The sequence below is a fragment of the Blennius ocellaris genome, assembly GCF_963422515.1.
Source record: "Blennius ocellaris genome assembly, chromosome: 6".
NCBI lineage: Eukaryota > Metazoa > Chordata > Actinopteri > Blenniiformes > Blenniidae > Blennius > Blennius ocellaris.
Window position 1 is genome coordinate 24,202,437 of NC_137655.1, and position 20,809 is coordinate 24,223,245.

At 40.7% G+C, this 20,809-nt stretch overlaps 1 protein-coding gene and 1 long non-coding RNA gene across 2 annotated transcripts in view; both read right to left on the reverse strand.

Annotated features, from left to right (window-relative positions):
* Positions 1–20,809, reverse strand: part of crfb2 (cytokine receptor family member b2) — a 73,231-nt gene that overhangs the window by 26,359 nt on the left and 26,063 nt on the right. The window contains exon 4 of the mRNA XM_080498250.1: positions 12,982–13,151. Coding sequence (XP_080354376.1) covers positions 12,982–13,151 — 170 coding nt within the window. The remainder of the gene's footprint in view (positions 1–12,981; positions 13,152–20,809) is intronic.
* LOC308131511 lies at positions 1,262–3,531 on the reverse strand. The gene is made up of 2 exons (XR_013936661.1): positions 1,828–3,531; positions 1,262–1,605 (listed from the first exon to the last, which is right to left on the reverse strand). It is a non-coding gene; the product is annotated as an uncharacterized lncRNA (long non-coding RNA).

The window sequence follows — 20,809 nt, forward strand, 5'->3', positions numbered from 1 at the left end:
GGAAGCATGTAGTGCTCTAAAATCTCTTGGTACACAGCTGCATTGACTCTGGACTTGATGAAACACAGTGGACCGACACCAGCAGCTGACATGGCTCCCCAAACCATTGCTGACTGTGGGAACTTCACACTGGATTTCAAGCAACTTGCATTTTGCTCCTCTCCAGCCTTCCTCCAGACTCCAGCGCCTTGACATCCAAATGAAACACAAAACTTGCTTTCGTCTGAAAACAGGACTCTGGACCACTCTGCAACTGTCCAGTGCTTCTTTCCCAGAGCCCAAGTCAGACGCTTCTTCCGTTGTCTTGAATTCAGGAGTGGCTTGACCATGGGAATACGGCTATTGTAGCCCATTTCCCGGACACGTCTGTGAACGGTGGCTTTTGATACCTGGACTCCAGCTTCAGTCCACCGTCTCTGAAGCTCCCCCAAATTCTGGAAGCGGCTCTGCTTCACAATGCTGTTAAGGCTGCGGTCCTCTCTCTTGGTTGTGCAGCGTTTCCTGCCACATTTCCTCCTTCCAACAGACTTTTTGTGAATGTGCTTTGAAACTGCACTCTGTGAACAGCCTGCTCTTTTAGAAATGTCTTTTTGTGTCTGACCCTCCTGATGGAGGGTGTCAATGATGGTCCTCTGGACAGCAGTCAGGTCAGCAGTCTTCCCCATACTTGTGATTTAGTTTACTGAACCAAGCTGAGTATTTTTAAAGGCTCAGGGAAACCCTTGCAGGTGTTTCGAGTTAATTAGACGATTCAAGTGATTAGTTAAATGGCCTGCTACTATACTTTTTCATGATATTCTAATATTTTGAGATAGGATATTTGAGTTTTCTTAAGCTGTGTGCCATAATCAGCAATATTAAAATGACAAAAGGCTTGCAATATTTCAGTTGATGTGTAATGAATCCAGAATGTATGACATTTTCATGTTTTTAGTTGCATTACAGAAAATAAAGGACTTTATCACAATATTCTAATTTTCTGAGACAGTCCTGTATACCATTAAAGCTATGATTGCTGACGTCACTTTCTTTGATATTAATTTGTATGAATATTTGTGAATTTTATATGCTCATTTATTGAACTCTTTATGGGGTGGATCACCAGCTAAACAGCTGTCCCAGCTGGCAGACACTGTGTTTAATGTGTTGGGAAGGTCTGACACCAGCATCAGTGGCCTGGAGGAGGGCATTGATAGCTCATTGATTCAGCTGGATGAACTGCGTCAAAGATAGGACAAATTGATTTTCACCAGCGAAGATATGAAGAGAAAAACATTTATTTACAGTCAGGTGCATTGTCTATTTTCTGGTGGATTTGTTGGGTTTTCTCAGAAAAATGCAATATATTGTGATGAGTGCTGTGACATGACTTACTGTTGTAATTGGTGTAATATAAATAAAATGTGAATCAATTATATTTTAAGGTATTATGTAGCCATGTGGAATGCAGGGAAAGAAATAAAAAACAGCAATAATGATAACCAAGGCTGAATATCATCTCTTCTCTACAGCTCTGAGCCATCAGAGGAACTGGGGCCTTCCACGTCACAGGATCACATTCAGCCTGAGATGCCTCCTCTTCCTCTTGCTTCCTCGCCAACATCCCTGCAGGAGAAGTTGGAAGCAGAGATGGATATTCTTCAATAGCACAAAAAAGTACTTCTTCTACAAGAGTATTACATGCTCAAAAATGAGCATTTGAAAACTAAATTGGCTGGAAAATTATGCACCTTGTGATTTACTTTAATATGTTTCACTGTTTACGTATATATTGGTTCAATGCAATCACTGATTGTAAATTGAGCTGTCCGAGCAAAATTCCCCTACCGCTGCAGTTGCTGAACATTTTCATCACCATCCTCATCATCACTGCTGACCTGTCCATCCTTGGGAGGTCCTACGAGGTCCCTGGCCTTGCAGATATTGAGAAGTATTGCACAGGCGATTATTATTTGGCAGACCTTTCCTGGTGACAACCTCACTTCCCCGTGCAACACATGGAATCTCTGTTTCAACTGTCCAATATCCCGCTCAACCAACGCTCATGTTTTCTTATGGGCCCTACGCACAAACCAAAAAATAAAGCAGTTGCACACAAGAGCTGGAAATTGTAAATAATTGTAGGTGACTGTAAATTGTTTTAGGTAGACATTTAAAGTAATAAGACAATCCAACTGCTGCTTAATGTCAATGCATTGTATGCTATAATTTAAAATACTTTACATTACCTGTTGTAATTCAGTTGTGGTCCTGCTTCTGGAAGAAGGTATGGAGTGAGAAGCCAAGGTTTGCACGGGTAACCACTGTCCCCTAATAGGTAGCATCCATGAGTCGTGCGCTGAGCCTGGCCATTTTGCCAAGACGTCCATAATCATACAGTTTGCATTAAAAACAATCTGTGTGTTGGACCTCCGGTGGCTGCTGATACGAGATGCACGTGCAACCTCAAGCTCTGTCTCAAAAGTCTGAATATCTGCAAATAATCCTTCAATTCAGCAAGAAAAACAATGCTCATTACAGTTAAAGACTTCTGTGACAAGTCGCGAACAAGAGCCACAAGAGGTAAAAAGTATGAAGAAGGCCACGCATCTAAAAAGAAAGATACAGATGAACCAAAGATGGAACCGTCTAACGCAGATATCCTGTTAAGCATTGGAAGAACAGGAGGTTTGGTTGGCAAAGAAAGTTAAGTTGGCCGTGAAGGAAGCTGTTGAGGATATGCTTGCTGGCGAAATTCAAACTGTAAAGATGATGATTGAATAATCTAATGCAGCAATTAGCCAACTTAGCCGGGACTTTGCTAACCAAGACGAAGCTAACATAGCTCTACAAGGGAAAGTGGTGGCTATGACCGCTAACATGAGAGCGACTCAAAGCAATGTAAATACAATGCCGATGAGTTCATGTCCACATTTGAACACTACCCGCACCCATCACCTGAAAAATCCAGTGCACCTCACTTTCCTGACGTCACTGCACAGGCTGACACAGACGTGGAGGCTGTACCTGTTGCACCGTGATCTGCTTATCAAACTGTGTCATTCATTTCCGATCTGAATCTGATCGATCCTTGGCGCCTACGCAGTCACAGTGTGTAATTATACTTTCTTCTCTACCAGACATAAGACATACGCAAGAATCGACTACATATTTTGTCTGCTCACTTAAACCAATGGATTAATTCCACTGATATACTTCCCATCATAATATCTGATCACGCCCCTGATGTACAACTTCCAAATCCAACAGAGCCTCCGTAATCATACACACAGGTGGCACTTCAACATAACATTACTCCAGAACTCTACCTTTTTAAAACACTTGAAAAATAATCTGAAACTATTTCTAGAAGCCAACTCCGAGACAGCCTCTTCACTTCGAATATTATGAGAAACAACTAAATGCTTTATAAGGGGAGAATCCATTTAATCTTATCTGAGCTCATCTAGAAAACACAAAATTGTCAAACTAGAAAATGAAATACAAAAACTAAAATCTGACCAAAAGCAAAGACTCTCTGACCAGACCCACTCAACCCTGCAGGCCCTCAAATTTGAATTAAACAACTTCCTTAAGGCTAAAGCGGAATTTATAATTCATCAGACCAGAGTAACGTACTATAGTCAGAGTGAAAGTTCAAGCAGACTTTGAGCAGCCAGACTAAAACAAAATTTATCATTTTCCACAATGAATGCGATCTAGACCACATCATGACACATTACTCACGAGCCAGATGAAATAAATTATACTTTTAGATCGTTATACCGCTATAGGCCAATATCTCTTATTACAACAGAATTAAAACTGTTTGCCAAGGTTTTAGTCAGAAAGTTAGAGAGATTTGTGGACAAATTAATTCACCATGATCAAACAGGCTTTTTAAAAGGGAGACTGGCATCGGACAATATCAGACTTCCTTTTCATATTATACATACATCTGAATCAAATGAAGATTCAGCAGCTGTATTCAGTTTGGATACACAAAAAGCTTTTGAAAGGGTAGGCTGGAATACCTATGGACAGTTCTGGAAGAGTTTGGTTTTGGGAGTAAATTTAGATCAAAACACTTTATTCTAACCCATATGCAGTCCTACAGACAGATAATATATTATATAAATAATTTTCCTTACATCGTGGCACTTGACATGGCTGCCAAATGTCTCCACTGCTCTTTGAATTATCATTGGAAGCACTGGCACAATCAATCAGATTAAATCCCGGTATCTCACCTATCTGTTAAAGCTACATAACACGGTAGGGATTTCTTACCTCTTACCTATTAAATAAGATTTTATTTACTTCAGGGACCACATACAGTCCAGTGTCATCCTGAGTGGACCAGACTGGTAAAATATTTCCGTAATAACCTTTAAATTTACACTTCAGAGTTTTTCTTTGTTGTGGTCACAGTGTATGTAATGAAATTGTCTATATTTTTACAAGATCAAACAATTAGTACTGAAAATTATTACAATCTCAACATAAAGTCAATTTTAATTAAACATTCTGGTGCAAAATACAAGGAAATATTAAACTACAATAGTATAAATCTATAACCTCCTTGCTTGGTGGGACCAGATTGGAGACTCTTACGGACAGTTTTGACCCACGGGTCTTATGTTCACTGCTGTTTAGTGAAAGTGAAACTAACAGTGCACTCACAATGCAGCATTGCAGTGCAGGAGGCGGCAATAATTCACATCTCAAAGCTAATTTGCTGACGCCACGATGTCTGAAGATCCCAATAATCTGTATTTGGCCGTTTTAGCTTGAAATGACTGATCACTCTGCTGACGGTGGGTTGTTACAGACCCAGTCATCACTGCTACACTGCTGCATCTTCCCTGTCGCCAGGTGTTGCAATGTTGTGATCTCAGCGTTACTGCGTTGCTTCGCTGTGTGGGTGAAATAAGCTCATGCCTGACGAGGTCGACAACAAAAATTATTCCTGCACGATCGAGCCGGTTGCGCATCATTAAATCGTTATCGTAAAACAAACGGAGAACGTCTTTCCTTCTTTCTGCTTAAGATGCTTCCTTATGGGACTTCCGGCTTGGCGAGACATGGAATAGGACACGTGTAGTAGAGCTCCTGCAGAGTGAAATTGTTCTTTATATATGCGCACTATTTTTGTATTTTTTTACTTTTTAAACTTGAACTACTCTTTCTCCGACTTGTACGCCTCACTTTTTTCCCGTTAAAATGCCCCCAAAGCTTAACAAAGCGGGAAACAACACCCAGCCTAACCAGCGGCCTGGTGCAAACGCCGCCTCCTCGCCCCAGAGTGATTCAAGTTCCCGAGCGGAGCCGAGCTGCACACCAACTGCTGACATCACCGCACTCAAAACCCAACTTCTCCTCGCTCTCCGAAATGAGGTTGTGACAGTATTCAGAGCCGAGCTTCAAACAGCTTTAAGTGAGAATCTCTGTTCCATTAAGACTGAGCTGCTCGCCTTAAAAACAGAACTTTCTGGCACTATTTCCTCAGTGCAGGCGGAAGTTTCGGGGCTCAAAGTTACGGTTGCTGAGATGGAACAGTCCCTCTCTTCTTGTACAGATGACATCGTCACTCTCCAAAACAAAGCTGAACATCTGTCTAAAGAATATGGAAAGCTGGACAATAAATGTGAGGACCTAGAGTCCAGAGCTCGCCGTCAGAATATACGGATTATCGGCGTTCCGGAGGACGACCCCGCCCCCCTTTCCCCCGCCGGTGTGGCCAAGCTACTAATGGAAGCTTTGAAACTGGACAGGGAGCCGCTCGTGGACAGGGCTCACCGGTCCCTTATGCCGAGGCCCAGGCCCGGCGACCGTCCCCGTGCCATAGTGGCAAAGCTTCATTATTTCAAGGATTGCTCCGATGTTCTCAAGAAAGCGAGGGAATTACAACGCGTGAATCTTCGAAACATGACCATCTCCGTCTTCCCTGATTGCACCACCAAGACTGCACGGGCCCGTGCCGCTTTCAACGACGTCCGCCGCCAGCTGCGTGAGATCCCGGGAGTCCGGCTCGGCTTACTGCACCCGGCCCGACTGCGCACAGCGAGACTTTACCTCCCCAGAAGAGGCCGACTCATTCATCAAGACAATCACCAAATAAAGAGGCTGTTTTTTCAGTTTCATACAAGGACATTGCCATCATTACTTTCAAGTTTAATTCACATTACCGGGTGAGTTTGTACGTTTACACCGACTGTCTATAAAGGATGTGCTGTTCTGGAATGGCTCTTATGTAACAAGCAGTGCTTTAAGACTGCAATATTACATTTAATGCACATTCGTTATTATTATTGATATTAGTAGTAGTTTTATGCTGCTACTGGCGTTCTGTCAGCCATGATGCCATTTATTCCATCTGGTATTCATTGGAGTAGTTCATGTTTTTTGGGGGGGGGTTTTTTCTTCTTAGTGATGCACACTTTCTATTTGAAATTTTATTTGAAGTTCACTATCTGCAGGGGTTCATTTTTTAGTCTTTTAGACTTTTAGACTAGTTACACAGTTGTAAGTAGCTCAGTAAGAGAATGGCTCCTATTGGAGTCTGCACGGCAGCCTCCATCATTTGGGGATGGGAGCAGCGAACATGCACGGGAGGGTGGAGGGTGGGGTGTTTTCAGTCTCGGCTCTGTATGTTCAAGGTAAATGAGTATTTTATGTCTTTTTTTTCTCTTTTTTCCTCTCTTTTTCTTTCTTTTTTCCCCCTTCCCTTCCCTTGTTATCCCCAGCGTGGTGGTGGTGGTGGCGGTACCACAGTTATGATCACATTGTAGATGACAAATACTAATCCACTTAATTCCGATACTGGATCAAGTATTAGATTTTTGAGCTGGAATGTTAAAGGTATTAATAATCCAGTTAACCTACAGGAAACACACCTGCGTGATAGAGATCAGGTAAAACTCAGATGTCCATGGGTGGGGGATATTTTTCACTCAACCTTCAACTCAAAGGCAAGAGGGGTGGCGATTTTGGTCCATAAAAAAATTCAATTTACCGTCTCTAAGACAATAAGTGATAAAAATGGTCGATACTTAATTATTGCAGGCACTCTACACCATAATCCGGTGTTGTTGGTGAATATCTATGCCCCTAATTTTGACGATCCACATTTTACTGATAAATTGTTTAGTGTTCTGCCCTTCCTAAACACTCATCTCTTGATATTTGGTGGTGACTTAAACTGCGTTATCGATCCTTCCCTGGACCGCTCAAACCCGCGTACCCTGACCCAATCATGTATGGCAAAATCTATTTCCGACTTTATGCTCAGGAGCGGGTTTGTCGACCCTTGGAGGTTTTCTAACCCCCGGGCTAAAATGTTTTCCTTTTTCTCACGTGCACACCAATCATATTCTCGCACTGACTCTTTTTTTGTTGACAACTCTCTCCTTCCAAAAGTGACCTCTTCTGAATATCATCCAATTGTTATTTCAGATCATGCGCACTTAACTTTAGATATAAAACTTCTTGATCGCAGCCGCTTTTCTTCACCCTGGAGGCTTAATCCACTGCTGTTGTCCGATGAGGCATTTAATGTTTCTATATCATCTTCAGTAGATGATTTCATCTCCTTCAATAAAAATGACTCCGTCAGCTTTTCTTTATTATGGGAATCACTCAAAGCCTATCTTCGTGGACAGATCATCTCTTATTCGGCGTACTCTACTAAAATCCGTAAGGCAAAATTACAAGAGCTTATGACAAAAATTTTGGAAACAGATCGACTTAACTCAGCTAACCCAACTCCAAGTCTGCTGAAGCGTAGACTCGACTTGCAGGCGGAACTCGACCTTGAAACAACAGCGGATGCGGAACGCCTCTTTCTACGTTCCTGCAGTAACTAGTATGAACATGGTGATAAACCGAGCAGATTATTAGCCTATCAGCTAAAAAGACAAGCTGCTTCTCGTTTAATTCCCCAAATTAGAGATTCCACAGGCTCCTCCATATCGAACCCAGCTGTTATTAATACAATTTTTAAATCTTATTACTCCTCTCTCTATACATCTGAATCTCTGTCTGAGGCAGCCTCAATGGATTCTTTTTTTGAAACCCTTAAATCCCCTACTGTTGACTCAGGCATTGCGAACGCGCTAGACTCTTACTTTGCAAGAAATTACAGCTGCTATTAAATCCATGCAAAGCAACAAAGCTCCGGGTCCTGATGGATTCTGTGTTGAGTTTTCCAAAAGATTTACAGATAAACTAGTCCCGCTTTTCATCTCATTGTATAATGAATCGCTTGAATGTGGCTCATTACCACCAACCTTGACTCAGGCCTCCATATCCCTTCTCTTAAAGAAAGGTAAAGACCCTGCACTATGCGCATCTTACAGACCTCTCTCTTTGTTGAATGTTGATGTTAAAATTTTAGCAAAAGCCTTAGCCACACGCCTTGAGAAGATTCTCCCTGTCATTATTTCAGAAGATCAAAATGGTTTTATTAAAGGGCGTCAGCTCTTCTTTAATGTTCGTACACTTTTGAATGCAATTTTCACTGAAAGCTCTTCCACTGTTCCTGAAGTTGTTATTTCCATAGACGCAGAGAAAGCATTCGACCGCGTCGAGTGGAATTATCTTTTTGCTGTGCTTAATAAATTCGGACTTGGTAATAGGTTCATATCTTGGATTCGCCTTCTCTACGCCTCTCCCCAGGCTAGTGTTCACACCAACGACACTCGCTCCGACTATTTTACCTTGTCACGCGGTACTAGACAAGGATGCCCTCTCTCCCCATTACTTTTTGCCTTGGCTATCGAACCTCTGTCAATGGCGTTAAAATCGCTACCTATTTACCATGGAATCTCCCGGGCTGATATCGAACTCAAATTGTCACTTTATGCAGATGACCTGCTTCTCTATGTATCAGACCCACTATCCAGTATAGCGTCAATCTCGGATTTATTCAATAAGTTTGGCTCCTTCTCCGGGTATAAAGTCAATTTTCTTAAAAGTGAATGTTATCCTGTAAACCCATCTGCGCTATTACTCAAACAATCCGACATTCCTTTTAAATTTAGTGTGTCTGGGTTTAGATATTTGGGGATTAATGTAACCCGTACTCCGCCCTCTCTTTTTGCTGCTAATTTCTCCCCATTGTTGACCCAGGTCAGGGCTGATTTACAGAGGTGGAACTCCTTGCCTCTATCATTGATGGGAAGAGTGAATGTAGTGAAAATGTCAGTGTTGCCTAAATTTCTTTATTTATTTCAATGCATCCCCCTATTTCTGCCCAAAAAATTCTTCAAAACATTGGACCAATATGTTGCTATCTTTTTGTGGGGCGGGAAGATTCCCAGAGTGAGGTATTCATTGCTGCAACAACTTCAACTAAGCGGTGGTCTGTCTTTGCCCAATTTTTCGCTTTATTACTGGTATTCATAAATTGATTTGGTGGCTCAATAATCCAGAATTGCTGTGGTGTAGGTTGGAGGCGCATTCACTATCTTCATCTTCTCTATTGGCTTTAATCTCCTCCCCCTTGCCACAGATTTCCTGTAGTTTTACAACTAATCCGGTGGCACTGTCCACCCTTAAGGTGTGGTTTCAATTTAGGCAGCATTTTAAATTTGTGTCACCATCTACTTTGACACCTGTGTTTAAAAATCATTTGTTTCCCCCATCACTTATTAATAACACGTTTAAAATCTGGCAGAATCGGAGCATTAAGCACTTCAAGGATCTCTACAAAGATGGTGTTTTTTCAAGTTTTTCGGGCCTGTCATCAGGTTTCAGTTTACCAGCGTCTCACTTGTTTCTTTATTTCCAAATTAGACATTGTGCCTCCACCCTATTCCCCTCCTACCCATCCATTCCTGTTAACTAGCCATGGGATGTTCTTCTATCTTTCAAATCCAGTCAGAAATCTCTAATATCTAAAATATACTCACAACTAATGATTTTTGATGAATACTCGGCTAATAAATCTCGCAGTTCTTGGGAGCAGGAGCTGGGGTTGAAGTTTACAGATCAATTATGGAATGAGGCCATTAATAGTATACGTTCAAGGACACCCTGTGCTAGGTTGGGACTAATACAATTCAAAGTGCTGCATAGAGTTCACTTTTCAAAATCTCGACTATCCCGAATATATCCTAATGTTCTAGACCAATGTGATAAATGTCACGTTTCTAACTGTAATTTAAGCCATATGTTCTTCCTCTGTCCCAGATTACAGACATTCTGGAGCGACTATTCCGCGATTATGTCGAAAGTTCTGGGGAAGAACATTAAAATGAGTCCCTACCTAGCTATATTTGGGCTTTGTGTTGACTCCTCCCATATAAACCCTCTACAGTCAGAGATATTGGCCTTTACATCCCTGTTGGCAAGACGGTGTATTTTATTGCTGTGGAAATCCCAGAAGTCCCCCTCAATTGCCTGCTGGCTAAGAGATGTTATGTATTTTGTTAAATTAGAAAAGATCATATTTTCTGTAAAAGGTAACATTGCTAAGTTTGTCCGTAAATGGAAACCTTTCATAGACTACTTTAACTCTTTACAAACCTTGCCTCCTGATTGATGTGTTTGTCTGTTGCCGATCCACACTCCACTCCACCCCCGCCACCCCCCCCCTGTTTTTTTTTTAATGCATTTATTTATTTATTTTTATCTAATTTTATTTTATTTTATTTTTTCTTGATGTTTTTTTTGTCTGTTTGTTTGCTGTTTGTTTTGTTTAGTTTTCTTGCTCTTTCCACGTCTGGTGTTGTTCACCCTTTATATGCCACTGTTATTCCTCGACCACACTTATGTAACTTGTGGTGTTGTACTTTATTGTTACCCATCTGCACTTAAGACTTGTCTATACATCCGTTTAATTATTAGTCATTATTCTTACTTATTGTTGTGGTTACTGTTATTTTCTAAAATCATTATTGCTATTATTTATCCTATTCATGTTTAATTTAATTTAATTATTATTATTGTATTTTTTTTTCCTCTTTTCTTTTTCTTTTGTTGTTTACTTTTTACTTTACATTCGTAATATTTCATTACTATATTGCTGTCAGAGACTGGGTTCTACTGTTCTTGTTATTTTTATTGTTTAAAAAAAAAAAAGAAAGAAAAAGATTTGATATGTACAATATCCTATGTGTACACTATTGTATTTTTCAACCAAAAAAGATACAAAAAAATAATAAAAAAAAAAAGATGCTTCCTTATCTTAAAAAGGAAAAATTCAAAGAAAAATCTTAAATTTCGAGGAATTCTCAGATTCCCTTTTCAAGAGTGAAGTCACTGAGAGCTAATCTTAGGATGCTAAACCAAGGGGATGCTTTGTGTATATGGGCACTGGTGTTTGTTAAGGATACTCTGTAAATTCACATCGTCGTCATCTTGGCCTCTGCTGCAGGTGCCTGGGAGTGGCTTCTGCTCGGGTCTGGGTTGTTTTCCATAGGAGTTTTAATAACAATAATAATAATAATGCATTGGTTTTATACAGCGCTTTTCTTGCAACTCAAAGACGCTTTACCTTGCATTATTCATTCACTCCATACTTGATGGTGGTAAACTACATATGTAGCCACAGCTGCCCTGGGGCAGACTGACGGAAGCGAGGCTGCCATTTTGCACCAGCTGTTGCAGCTATTCTGGTGTTTAAAACAAGCGCAACTTTACTACAGCCTCAGCAGTTCTCAACGGGCTGATTGCCTGCTGGGGGCGTGGCTTAATCTACAAATGTTTGTCATTCATGTTTTGTGTGCCTCTGTGAAAGAAAATGAAAAAATCCGAATGAAAAAGGAATCCTCGTCTGATTGTCTTCAGTGAGAATTTGAGATAAAGAACTTGTGTCATGCAACACCAGCAACCCCTCTGACCACCACCAACCACTCACTCTCACACCACATTCACAGAGGCAGTTTGGGGTTCAGTGTCTTGCCCAAGGACACTTAGGCACATGGGCAGGCAGAGATGGGAACTGAACCTCTGATTGGGAGACAACCACTCTACCAACCGAGCCATGCCGCCCCAGTCCTACTCTACTTTTAGTCCTACTCTTAGTCATTACCCCCTACCCCATTACTACTTGTAACATTATCCCTCCTGTGGGGGAACTATGAAAAACAGTTTTTAAAGGACCCATATTTCGCTATATTTCATGTTTCACAGTCCAACCTATGCTCATGTGGGATAATAATTTGGGTGATACAGTATACAACACTCAAAACTTGTGAAATTATAGCTATTTCTTGGATTGAGCTGACGTCACCTCTCATGAAACGGGTGGTTGTCAGCTCTTCTGCCTCCCCCGCCCGCACGGAGACTGCGGACCAGCCCACAACCCGCCTCCTCCTCTCGGCGCCTCGTTAGCATCTTTTATTGTGGGAATAGCACCAAGTTTCAAGATGAGCTTCTAAGTAAGTCCAGTTTCAAAGTACCCGTAGTACTTGAAGTGTCGCTCACAAACAAACAGATTCTTGGCGGATTTCTGAGGCAGGTCCGCAGGAAAAAAGTCCAGCCACATTCGCGGCTGTACTTGTTCTTTCGGCAAACCAAATAGTGTGGAACCATACTTGCACCCGAAAACACATTTTCTCCAAGTGGACATGATGGTGAAAACAGTTATCGACAGTAACAAAAACAGCAGCGTTCAATGTGAAGCGAGCAGAGACTGAGGTAGGCGCTCCTTGGTACATTCGTGGGCGTGCCTTGTTTTGGTTTCTCCGCATGTCAATCTTCCTGGAGGCGGGGCTTCTCCAGCTCTGTGCTGAGTCAGCAAGGTGGTGCCGCATCATCAAATTGAATCAACGTGTTGAGCTCCCCCACCAGTTAGAACAGAGAAAGAGCGCTGTGAACTCAAGCTTGAGGGAATCAATGAAAAAATCACTTTGGGGATGTATATGAACCCCAAATAGCACTTTTATGATGTTTAAAGCACAAAAAAGTCAATTTAGTATAACATGGGTCCTTTAAATACAGAGTCATTTAACGTTGTTGTATTGATGCTCCCCTCAGTTACAGTAAGAGGTCACTTACCGACAGGCGTGTATCTGGAGGTGAAAGCTGGATGTGAGGTTTGCTTGTCCAGCATGGTTCTGACCATGGTGATGTAGGTCTCCGTAGGGTCCGAGAAGGCCTCTGTCAGGTTACACAACAGCTGGTGCTGAATATGCTCGCAACCGGACACCACATCCTCAGACGCTCCCCTTCCCGAGGACAAAAACAAGCCAAGTTTAGGTTCGGGTACATCCTGATAATAACTAGGTAGGTAATACCACAATGTGATGCTTCACGCAGTCGAAGCTGGACCGGAGGATTCAGAAGAGACAGGGCTCTAAAACAGAGAACTTTCTTTTCCTGGTCTCACTCTGAACAAAGAGAATGTTTATTTGTGTTTCACTTGCTTAAGAAACACAACCAGCTCACAAATCATCTCCAGTACTTTCCGGTAAGCTTGATGTAGGATCATGTGATCATACCACAAAGTATTATGGGATAGATCCAACGACTGAAAGGGAGAATATTTTTGGTGCAAATACAGTGGTTTTTAAAAGGATTGATACCCCTAGACCTTTTTCACTTATCACTTTACAGCCACAAATGCAAATGTATTTTATGTGACACAATGTGCTGTAGTTGTGGTGCTGCAGCACATTGTGTTGGTAATAGTCACCTCCCACTTGTTGGTAATAATGAAATAGTAATAAATAGTAGTTAGTGAAAGGTGATCACGTTGGTGAGGCAGTCGGACCGCACTTTCACTTAGCGACGTGATAATAATATGACGCAAGTTAGTGATGTCTGCCGTGGTGGGGAAAGAACTACAGGTTTCCGAAAATGGACTATTAAAAGCGCATTTGGGTTTTAGATGATTTAAAGTTGTTCATTGCAGATTATCTATTTGGTAACTTACATGATCTGTTCCTTTTTCCGCCATCGTGATTTTCCGTAAACACTCAGATGAGCGGATCCCTTTTAATGTTGCTGTCGAAAGGAATTGTGGCGCAGCATGAGCTCACCTCCTTTGCTAAAGGATGCATTAGTGCTATCATATGCTAAAGGATGTTCTAATGGAAGCAAAGAGCCTCCTTTTCTTTGCTTATTGAGAATTGGGACAATCCTGATCATGGACGCTACACAAAACACTTACTGGGTTAAGTGAAAGTCAAAAGATAAGGAGTTTGGAGAGACATTGTATACCCAAAGAGACTCTGAAATAGGAAACCCACTGACCAATGTTGTGCCCCCCCATAAAACAAAAACGCCCACTACTAGGGTCTTTGTGGTATCGAGATGATATATTTCTCCTGTGGACAGTTTGTACCACTTTTGGGACACCAAAAGCAGTAATGAATGATGTAAATTCCAGGCTCCTCCCCCTAATGTCAGTGGCAGCGTGAAACTTTGCGTCTTCTAATGCCCCAATTATTTGGCAAAATAGCCAAGTTAAACTAATGATCAAGACAACATGCTTTAGCTGAAACATCTAAGGGGATGACTACAAGAGCAAAAACGAGGAAGAGAGAAGAAAAAACATCAAATCCAAACGAAACACTGACTCCAATGCTGCACCTGCAAACAATGGCAGAGGCAGGTGAGATCAAGCAGCTGATTGTTGAGCTGAAAGGCTCAATCTCCGGAGAAATTAAGGAATTCAGAGCCAAATGCAAAGGCTTTCACTCTGATATAGAGCGGGATATCAAAAAAAATAAAGCCACAAACGATGGACCTACGACATGACATGGATACATTTAAAAACAAAATCTCTGAATTGCAAACAAGAGTGAGTGATTTAGAGGATCAAAAATCCCAACAAAATAAAACAATAAAAGATCTCAACGGTTGCATTTCTGAAATGGGAGAACAGATAGACTATTTGGAGAATAAATCATGGCAAAAATAACATGTGCATCTACAACGTACCGGAACGGAGTGAAGGGAACGACGTGATCAAGTTTATACAGACACTGTGTAAAGACACTCTGCGGGTAGAGAAAGAGCTGCACGTAACCAGAGCTCACAGAATTGGCACATTAAAGGATGGCAAACATACCGCCAGACCTATGATTGTGCACTTTGCAAATTATGACATCAAGCGAGAGATATTAAGGGCGACGTGGTCAAAGAAGCAGATCCGCTTTGAGGAGGCCCGCATCTACCTGGATCATGATTTCACATCAAAGGTGAAGCAGCAGAGAGCTGCATACAGAGATATGCGAGAGCAACCATGAAAGCAACAGGTCAAATCACATATCCTGGCACCAGCAAAGCTCCGTGTTTTCAACAAGGATGGCACATCAATCACATGCAGCAGCGCAACAACAGCACGGAAGGAACTGGAGAGGAGAGGTGTTTACAGGTCGGATGGAGAACAGAGAGACGGGCTGCAGCGCAGGTGCAGACGCACCCGTGAAGGAGTGAGAGATGCACAGTAACATGCAGACATTATGACAAAGCTATGGAGCTGTAAGTGACTGAATTATTCTCCCTGTGAACTCTTTGTACATTTTTTTTTCTGCCTATGAGTAGACTCCTTGTGGACATGGTTTACAGTAATTTACTTTTGTAAATGCCAGTCTCCTCCATACCAATTGTTTTGCTTTCAATGCCTATATATTTCTTTATAAAGCGCTCCATTTGGTATCTCGATTGCCTGCATGGTGCGAGTGTGCAAACAAAATTGTAGATAGGTTTGCCTGTGTGTGTGTGTGTGTGTGTGTGTGTGTGTGTGTGTGTGTGTGTGTGTGTGTGTGTATTTGCTAAATATACTGTTAAAGGGTTAAGTAACAGTTTAAGGGTAATGGGGGCAGATTTGTATTAATACTTTGAGGTTTGTGGAAACTTATTACAAAATGCTGCACACTCAGTTAGGTAAGCAAATATGTGGTGTGTGTGCAGAAAAGTTGAGTTGAAAAAATTGGAATATAGCTTCAAAGATAAAAGTACTTCATATCTATTCGTAGAGAAAGTTAAGGTGAAAAATGATTTATTGGTACCCTGAGGTGAACTGTCAAATCCCCCAACATGACGATTCATTAAATGGGGATATAGAGGATTAGTAGTTCAACTGCTACTAATAAATTGAGGAATTGTACTTTATTACTTATATGTTTGAAGCGACTTTTTGAATGCCTTGCCAACCATGTACAGTAAACACACATGGTCGCAGTAACCACATCTTTGGAGCTGATGTTTCTTACTTCAGTTTATGTAATGTTTGTTATAATTTGTGTTTGTTTCTTTTTATTCATGTCATTCCTTGCCCTCTTTTCACATAAACTCAGATATTGCAGGCTCCATCTACCGGGTCTCAAACGAGAAGAAAAAGGTTAAAATGTTTGTGTACTTGTCGCCTGCTTTGAGTCTGTTAAACATAATATCACTAAATATTAATGAGTTAAATAATGTGGTTAAGACAAAGAAAATCTTACATCAGTTGGAAAGCGATAAAGGAGACATTTTTTCGACAAGAAACTCATTCAAGGAAACACGAACATGAAAATCTAAAGAAAATAACAAAAAGTCAAGTGTTCCATAGTTCTTATAGCTCAGCTCGAAGAGGAATAGCTGTAATTATTGAACTCCATGTTGGTTTTGAAAAACACAACTGTATTATGGATAAAGAGGGTAGGTTTGTGCTGGTAGTGGGGAAAATTGAAAATATTTACATATCCTTTTTAAATGTTTATTATCCTCCAGAAGCAGGTCCAGAACTCATGGATCAGCTTATAGATGTAATAACAGCAAGGAGTAAGGGAGTCTTAATATTTGACATTTGAGATGATTTTAAGATTGGATTCAAATTTCTGATTTGTTTATAATATGAATAAAATCTTTAAAATTGATTTGGTATCTTCATGGTGATGCTGAGTGGCGCATGACCCTGAAGGCATGGCACCGAGGATACCACAGGATTTAATAAGGTTTGTGTGATGTGTCTTGTAAAAAAGAAAAGAAAAAAAGAGATTTGAATATGATATTGAACCCAAAATTAGACTCATCCAATGCTAAGACACACAGTGCAGAATAAAATGCAAAAATAATGAGAAGAGCATGTTCTGAGATAGGTCTGGAGGATATATGGGGAGCTCTCCACCCTAATAAGAGAGAATATACATGCTACTCTGGAAGACATGCAGTGTATAATAGATTAGACTACCTTTTTATGTTTAAAAATGACATGGCACTCGTAAGAAGTTGCAGTATTTGGTTCTATAAATATGTCGGACCATGCTACAGTATCTCTTAAAATATTACTAAAAATCAGCAAACGTAAAACTCTGTGGGGATTAAATAATTCCCTTCTTCAGGATACAAAATTCATGGAAAAGATAGATATTTCTTTCTTTTTTGATAATTAAATGTGATTCAGAAATGTGTGTCTGGAATCAATTAGTGACTTTACCAACTTTATCCAGAAGACAACTGGTTATATTTTGTGGAGCTCAAATCTCCTATGTCCTCTAAACCAGTGTTTTTCAACCTTTTTTGAGCCAAGACACACTATTTTCTTTGGAAAAATCTTGAGGCACTCCACCACCCGAAAATGTTAAAATTTGAAACTCTGTAGCCTATATTACCAATATAAAGTCATTCTCATCAATGCTTTATCAACAGGAATCAAATAAATACAGAAAAAAGTATTTCCCAATTTATTTTTACTCACTCAGTGTGAAACCTGGACCTGATGGATGAAGAGCTGAGATCCTGGTTAGCATTCTTCCTTTTCAAAAACTTCTCCATCACTGTCACTGACACAGTACTTTGATACAAGACGGGAGCAGCCGCAGGTGGTGGTGATTAATGAGACTGACGTCTGTTAAGTTTCGATTTCACCGGCAAAATTCTGTGCTGCCATCTATTGGCGAAGAGTATTGTTGAGCGCGGTTAATTTTCCGAGCCACAGGGGAGCACGCAGCAGCTGAATTACCCGCCTGGTGAACTGCTGGTCCAAGGCGGCGACGATCAAGTAGTACCTCTGCTCATCCTCAGTGATTCCTCGCAGTCGGAAGAGCGCTTCGACATGCTCAAACCATGAGGCCGGGTCATTTTGCCAGAAGTCGGGAAGCCTCAATGCCGCGGTAAAAACTGCCGGCTGCCGAGGCTGTGGAGCTGCAGACGAATCAACGTCACAGTCTTCTGCTTCCTTGAACATGTCCATAACGGGGTCACCAATGTGGCAAGACGAAGGATGAGTCAGAGCTGAAGGTAAGCATACGTCTTTATTCAGCAACCGCCAAAACTCGACTGAACAGTACAGCAACAACCCGGGCGCGGGAGAACTCAAACCGCCCCTTTTCCCATAATCCTACTGGGTGAGAGGCCTGAATCCTAACGGCCGCCACAATGCAAAGGTTAAAATAAATGGTACTCTGTCAAGTTTATTTAATATAGAAAGAGGAACGCCACAGGGTGACTCTCTTTCCCCTCTATTATTTGCTATATATATATTGAAGTTTTAGCAGAGGCAATAAGACAGAATGAAAATATCAAAGGATTACAGGTAGGGACTGACATGCACAATCCGGCACTTTATGCAGATGACATAATCATCTTCACCAGAACAATCTGTAAATGACTTAATGAAAACAACTGATGAATATAGTATAGTCAGTGTATAAAATGAATAAGAATAAGTGTGAATCATGAGTAATAGGAAAACAAATTAAGTCAAGATCTTTAAGATAAATATAAGCTTAGATGGGACACACGGATATACACACAAAATAAGATATTTGGGCATTAACATTCGTAAGAACTTAGAAGAGCGCAATAATAATAATTATGATGTGTTGGAAAAAACACAAAAATGTAAATAGATGGAAGCTAATACAACATGGAATACTGAGCAGAATGGAAACACTAAAAATTATGGTACTACCAAGAGTTTTGTTTCTGTTTCAGGCATGACCAACACCAATAGCTAAATCTAATTTTGAAAAATGTAATACAATTATGTCAAACTTTATATCGATTGATTGATTGATTGAGTTACTTTATTGTCATTGTACAGGTACAGGTACAGGTACAGCAAAATTGCTTTAACATATGGAATAATAGAAGGCAAATAATAAAATTAAAAACTTTACAACAGCAGAAAGAAGGAGGAGGATTAGGTGTTCCTAATTTGCAAAACTACTTTTATGCTACACAGATTCTTAAAATTAAGCAGTGGATAAAAGGGGAAACAGAGGATAAATGGATTCAATTAGAACAAGAAGTGGCCAAATTATCAATAGGGACATTATCGTTCATAAGTAAAAAAGCTTCAGAAAGACTCAGTAGTCGGAATGTTTGTATTTTAAACACAAAAAAACTAGAAGCAGGCTTGCAAAATACTAAAGATAAATAGTGAATGTGTACTATTTAGGGAAATAGCCCATGATCCTGACTTCATACCTTACACGTCTGACAAAATACTAGATTTTTGTGCCAGCAAAGGGATAAAAACATACTCACAATTAATTACAAACAATCCAATAGATTCATTTGAAACAATAGCTGCCACTTCTGAACTGGACCAAAAACATTTTTTTTAATTTTCACAGCTAAGAAGTTACCTTATGCAGAAGTGAATGAAATGACAAATGAAATAATAGAATATTTGATCCAAAATAGAAAGAAAGCTAAAGGAAATCTCTCCGATATTTGTAAAATACTAAAAGGCAATGTTTAATTGAAACTAAGGTAAGAGAACAATGGGAAAAGGAATTTAATATTAGCAACGAGGAAGAAGAATGGAAAAAAGTCTTGCATGGAAACCTAAAGATGACTTTCTCCAAATACTGAATAGAATTTGCATGGAAGGTGAGCATGAGATACTTTATCACACCCCACAAATGTGAAAAATACTCTGCTCACAGCATTAAATGTTGGAGAGGAAAAAGCAAATTATATTCATATGACCCACACACCCACTAGAGGTGTTCGACTCGCTCTTTCTGGGAGCGCGGCGGTTGCTCAGCGACCACATAAACAAGACTTCCGTCGTACACATGCACAGGGGACACTCGGACCGGGTGGTCTCACCAGGGCAGAATCATTACTGTAACACCAGAGTTTAACTGGATGTTGAGACATACCCCCCAAACTCCAAGCAGAGGCTGTGGGGGAAGATATGGCTGAGCGCCGAGACACTATAGTCTACATATAGCCTACACTCAAAGACAGTTTGGCTGTCGATGAGCAGTCCTCACTCTTCTACTAAAGAAAGGGGACCAGTGAGCCTGTAGGGTGCCGACTATAAACTTTTGTCTGAAGTGCTGTCAAATCGGCTGAAGAAAGTGATGTGGCAGGTTATTCATGTTGATCAGTCATATTGCATCCCTGGCAGATCAATATGGGATAATGTATCCCTAATTCGGGATTATTTGGAAGTCTCTATTTTATTGGGTTTAAAATTTGGTCTGATTTCTATGGACCAAGAAAAGGCTTTTGACAGGGTGGAGCACCAGTACCTTTGGGAGACTCTTAAGGCTTTTGGTTTCTCCCCTAGTCTCATAGCCATGATTAAGACTCTCTACTGTGATATTGAAAGTATTGAAGGTGGTTTATGTGCTCCTTTCTCTGTGGAGAGAGGCATTAGGCAGGGGTGTGCAATGTCTGGTATGCTATATGCTTTGGCTATTGAACCAATGTTGATCAAATTCAGAAGCGAATTGAAAGGTGTAAAATTGGGGGAGGAATCTTTACCTCTACCTCTTACCTCCTTTCTGCATATGAAATAACATTTTGGTTGTTACTGTGGATAACGAGGATATTCAAAAACTTTAAAACATCGCATTTCATTATGGGAAGATCTCCTCCAAGATAACCTGGAACAAGAGCACAGCTCTGTTAGTTGGGGAGTGGGGAGGAAATGAGC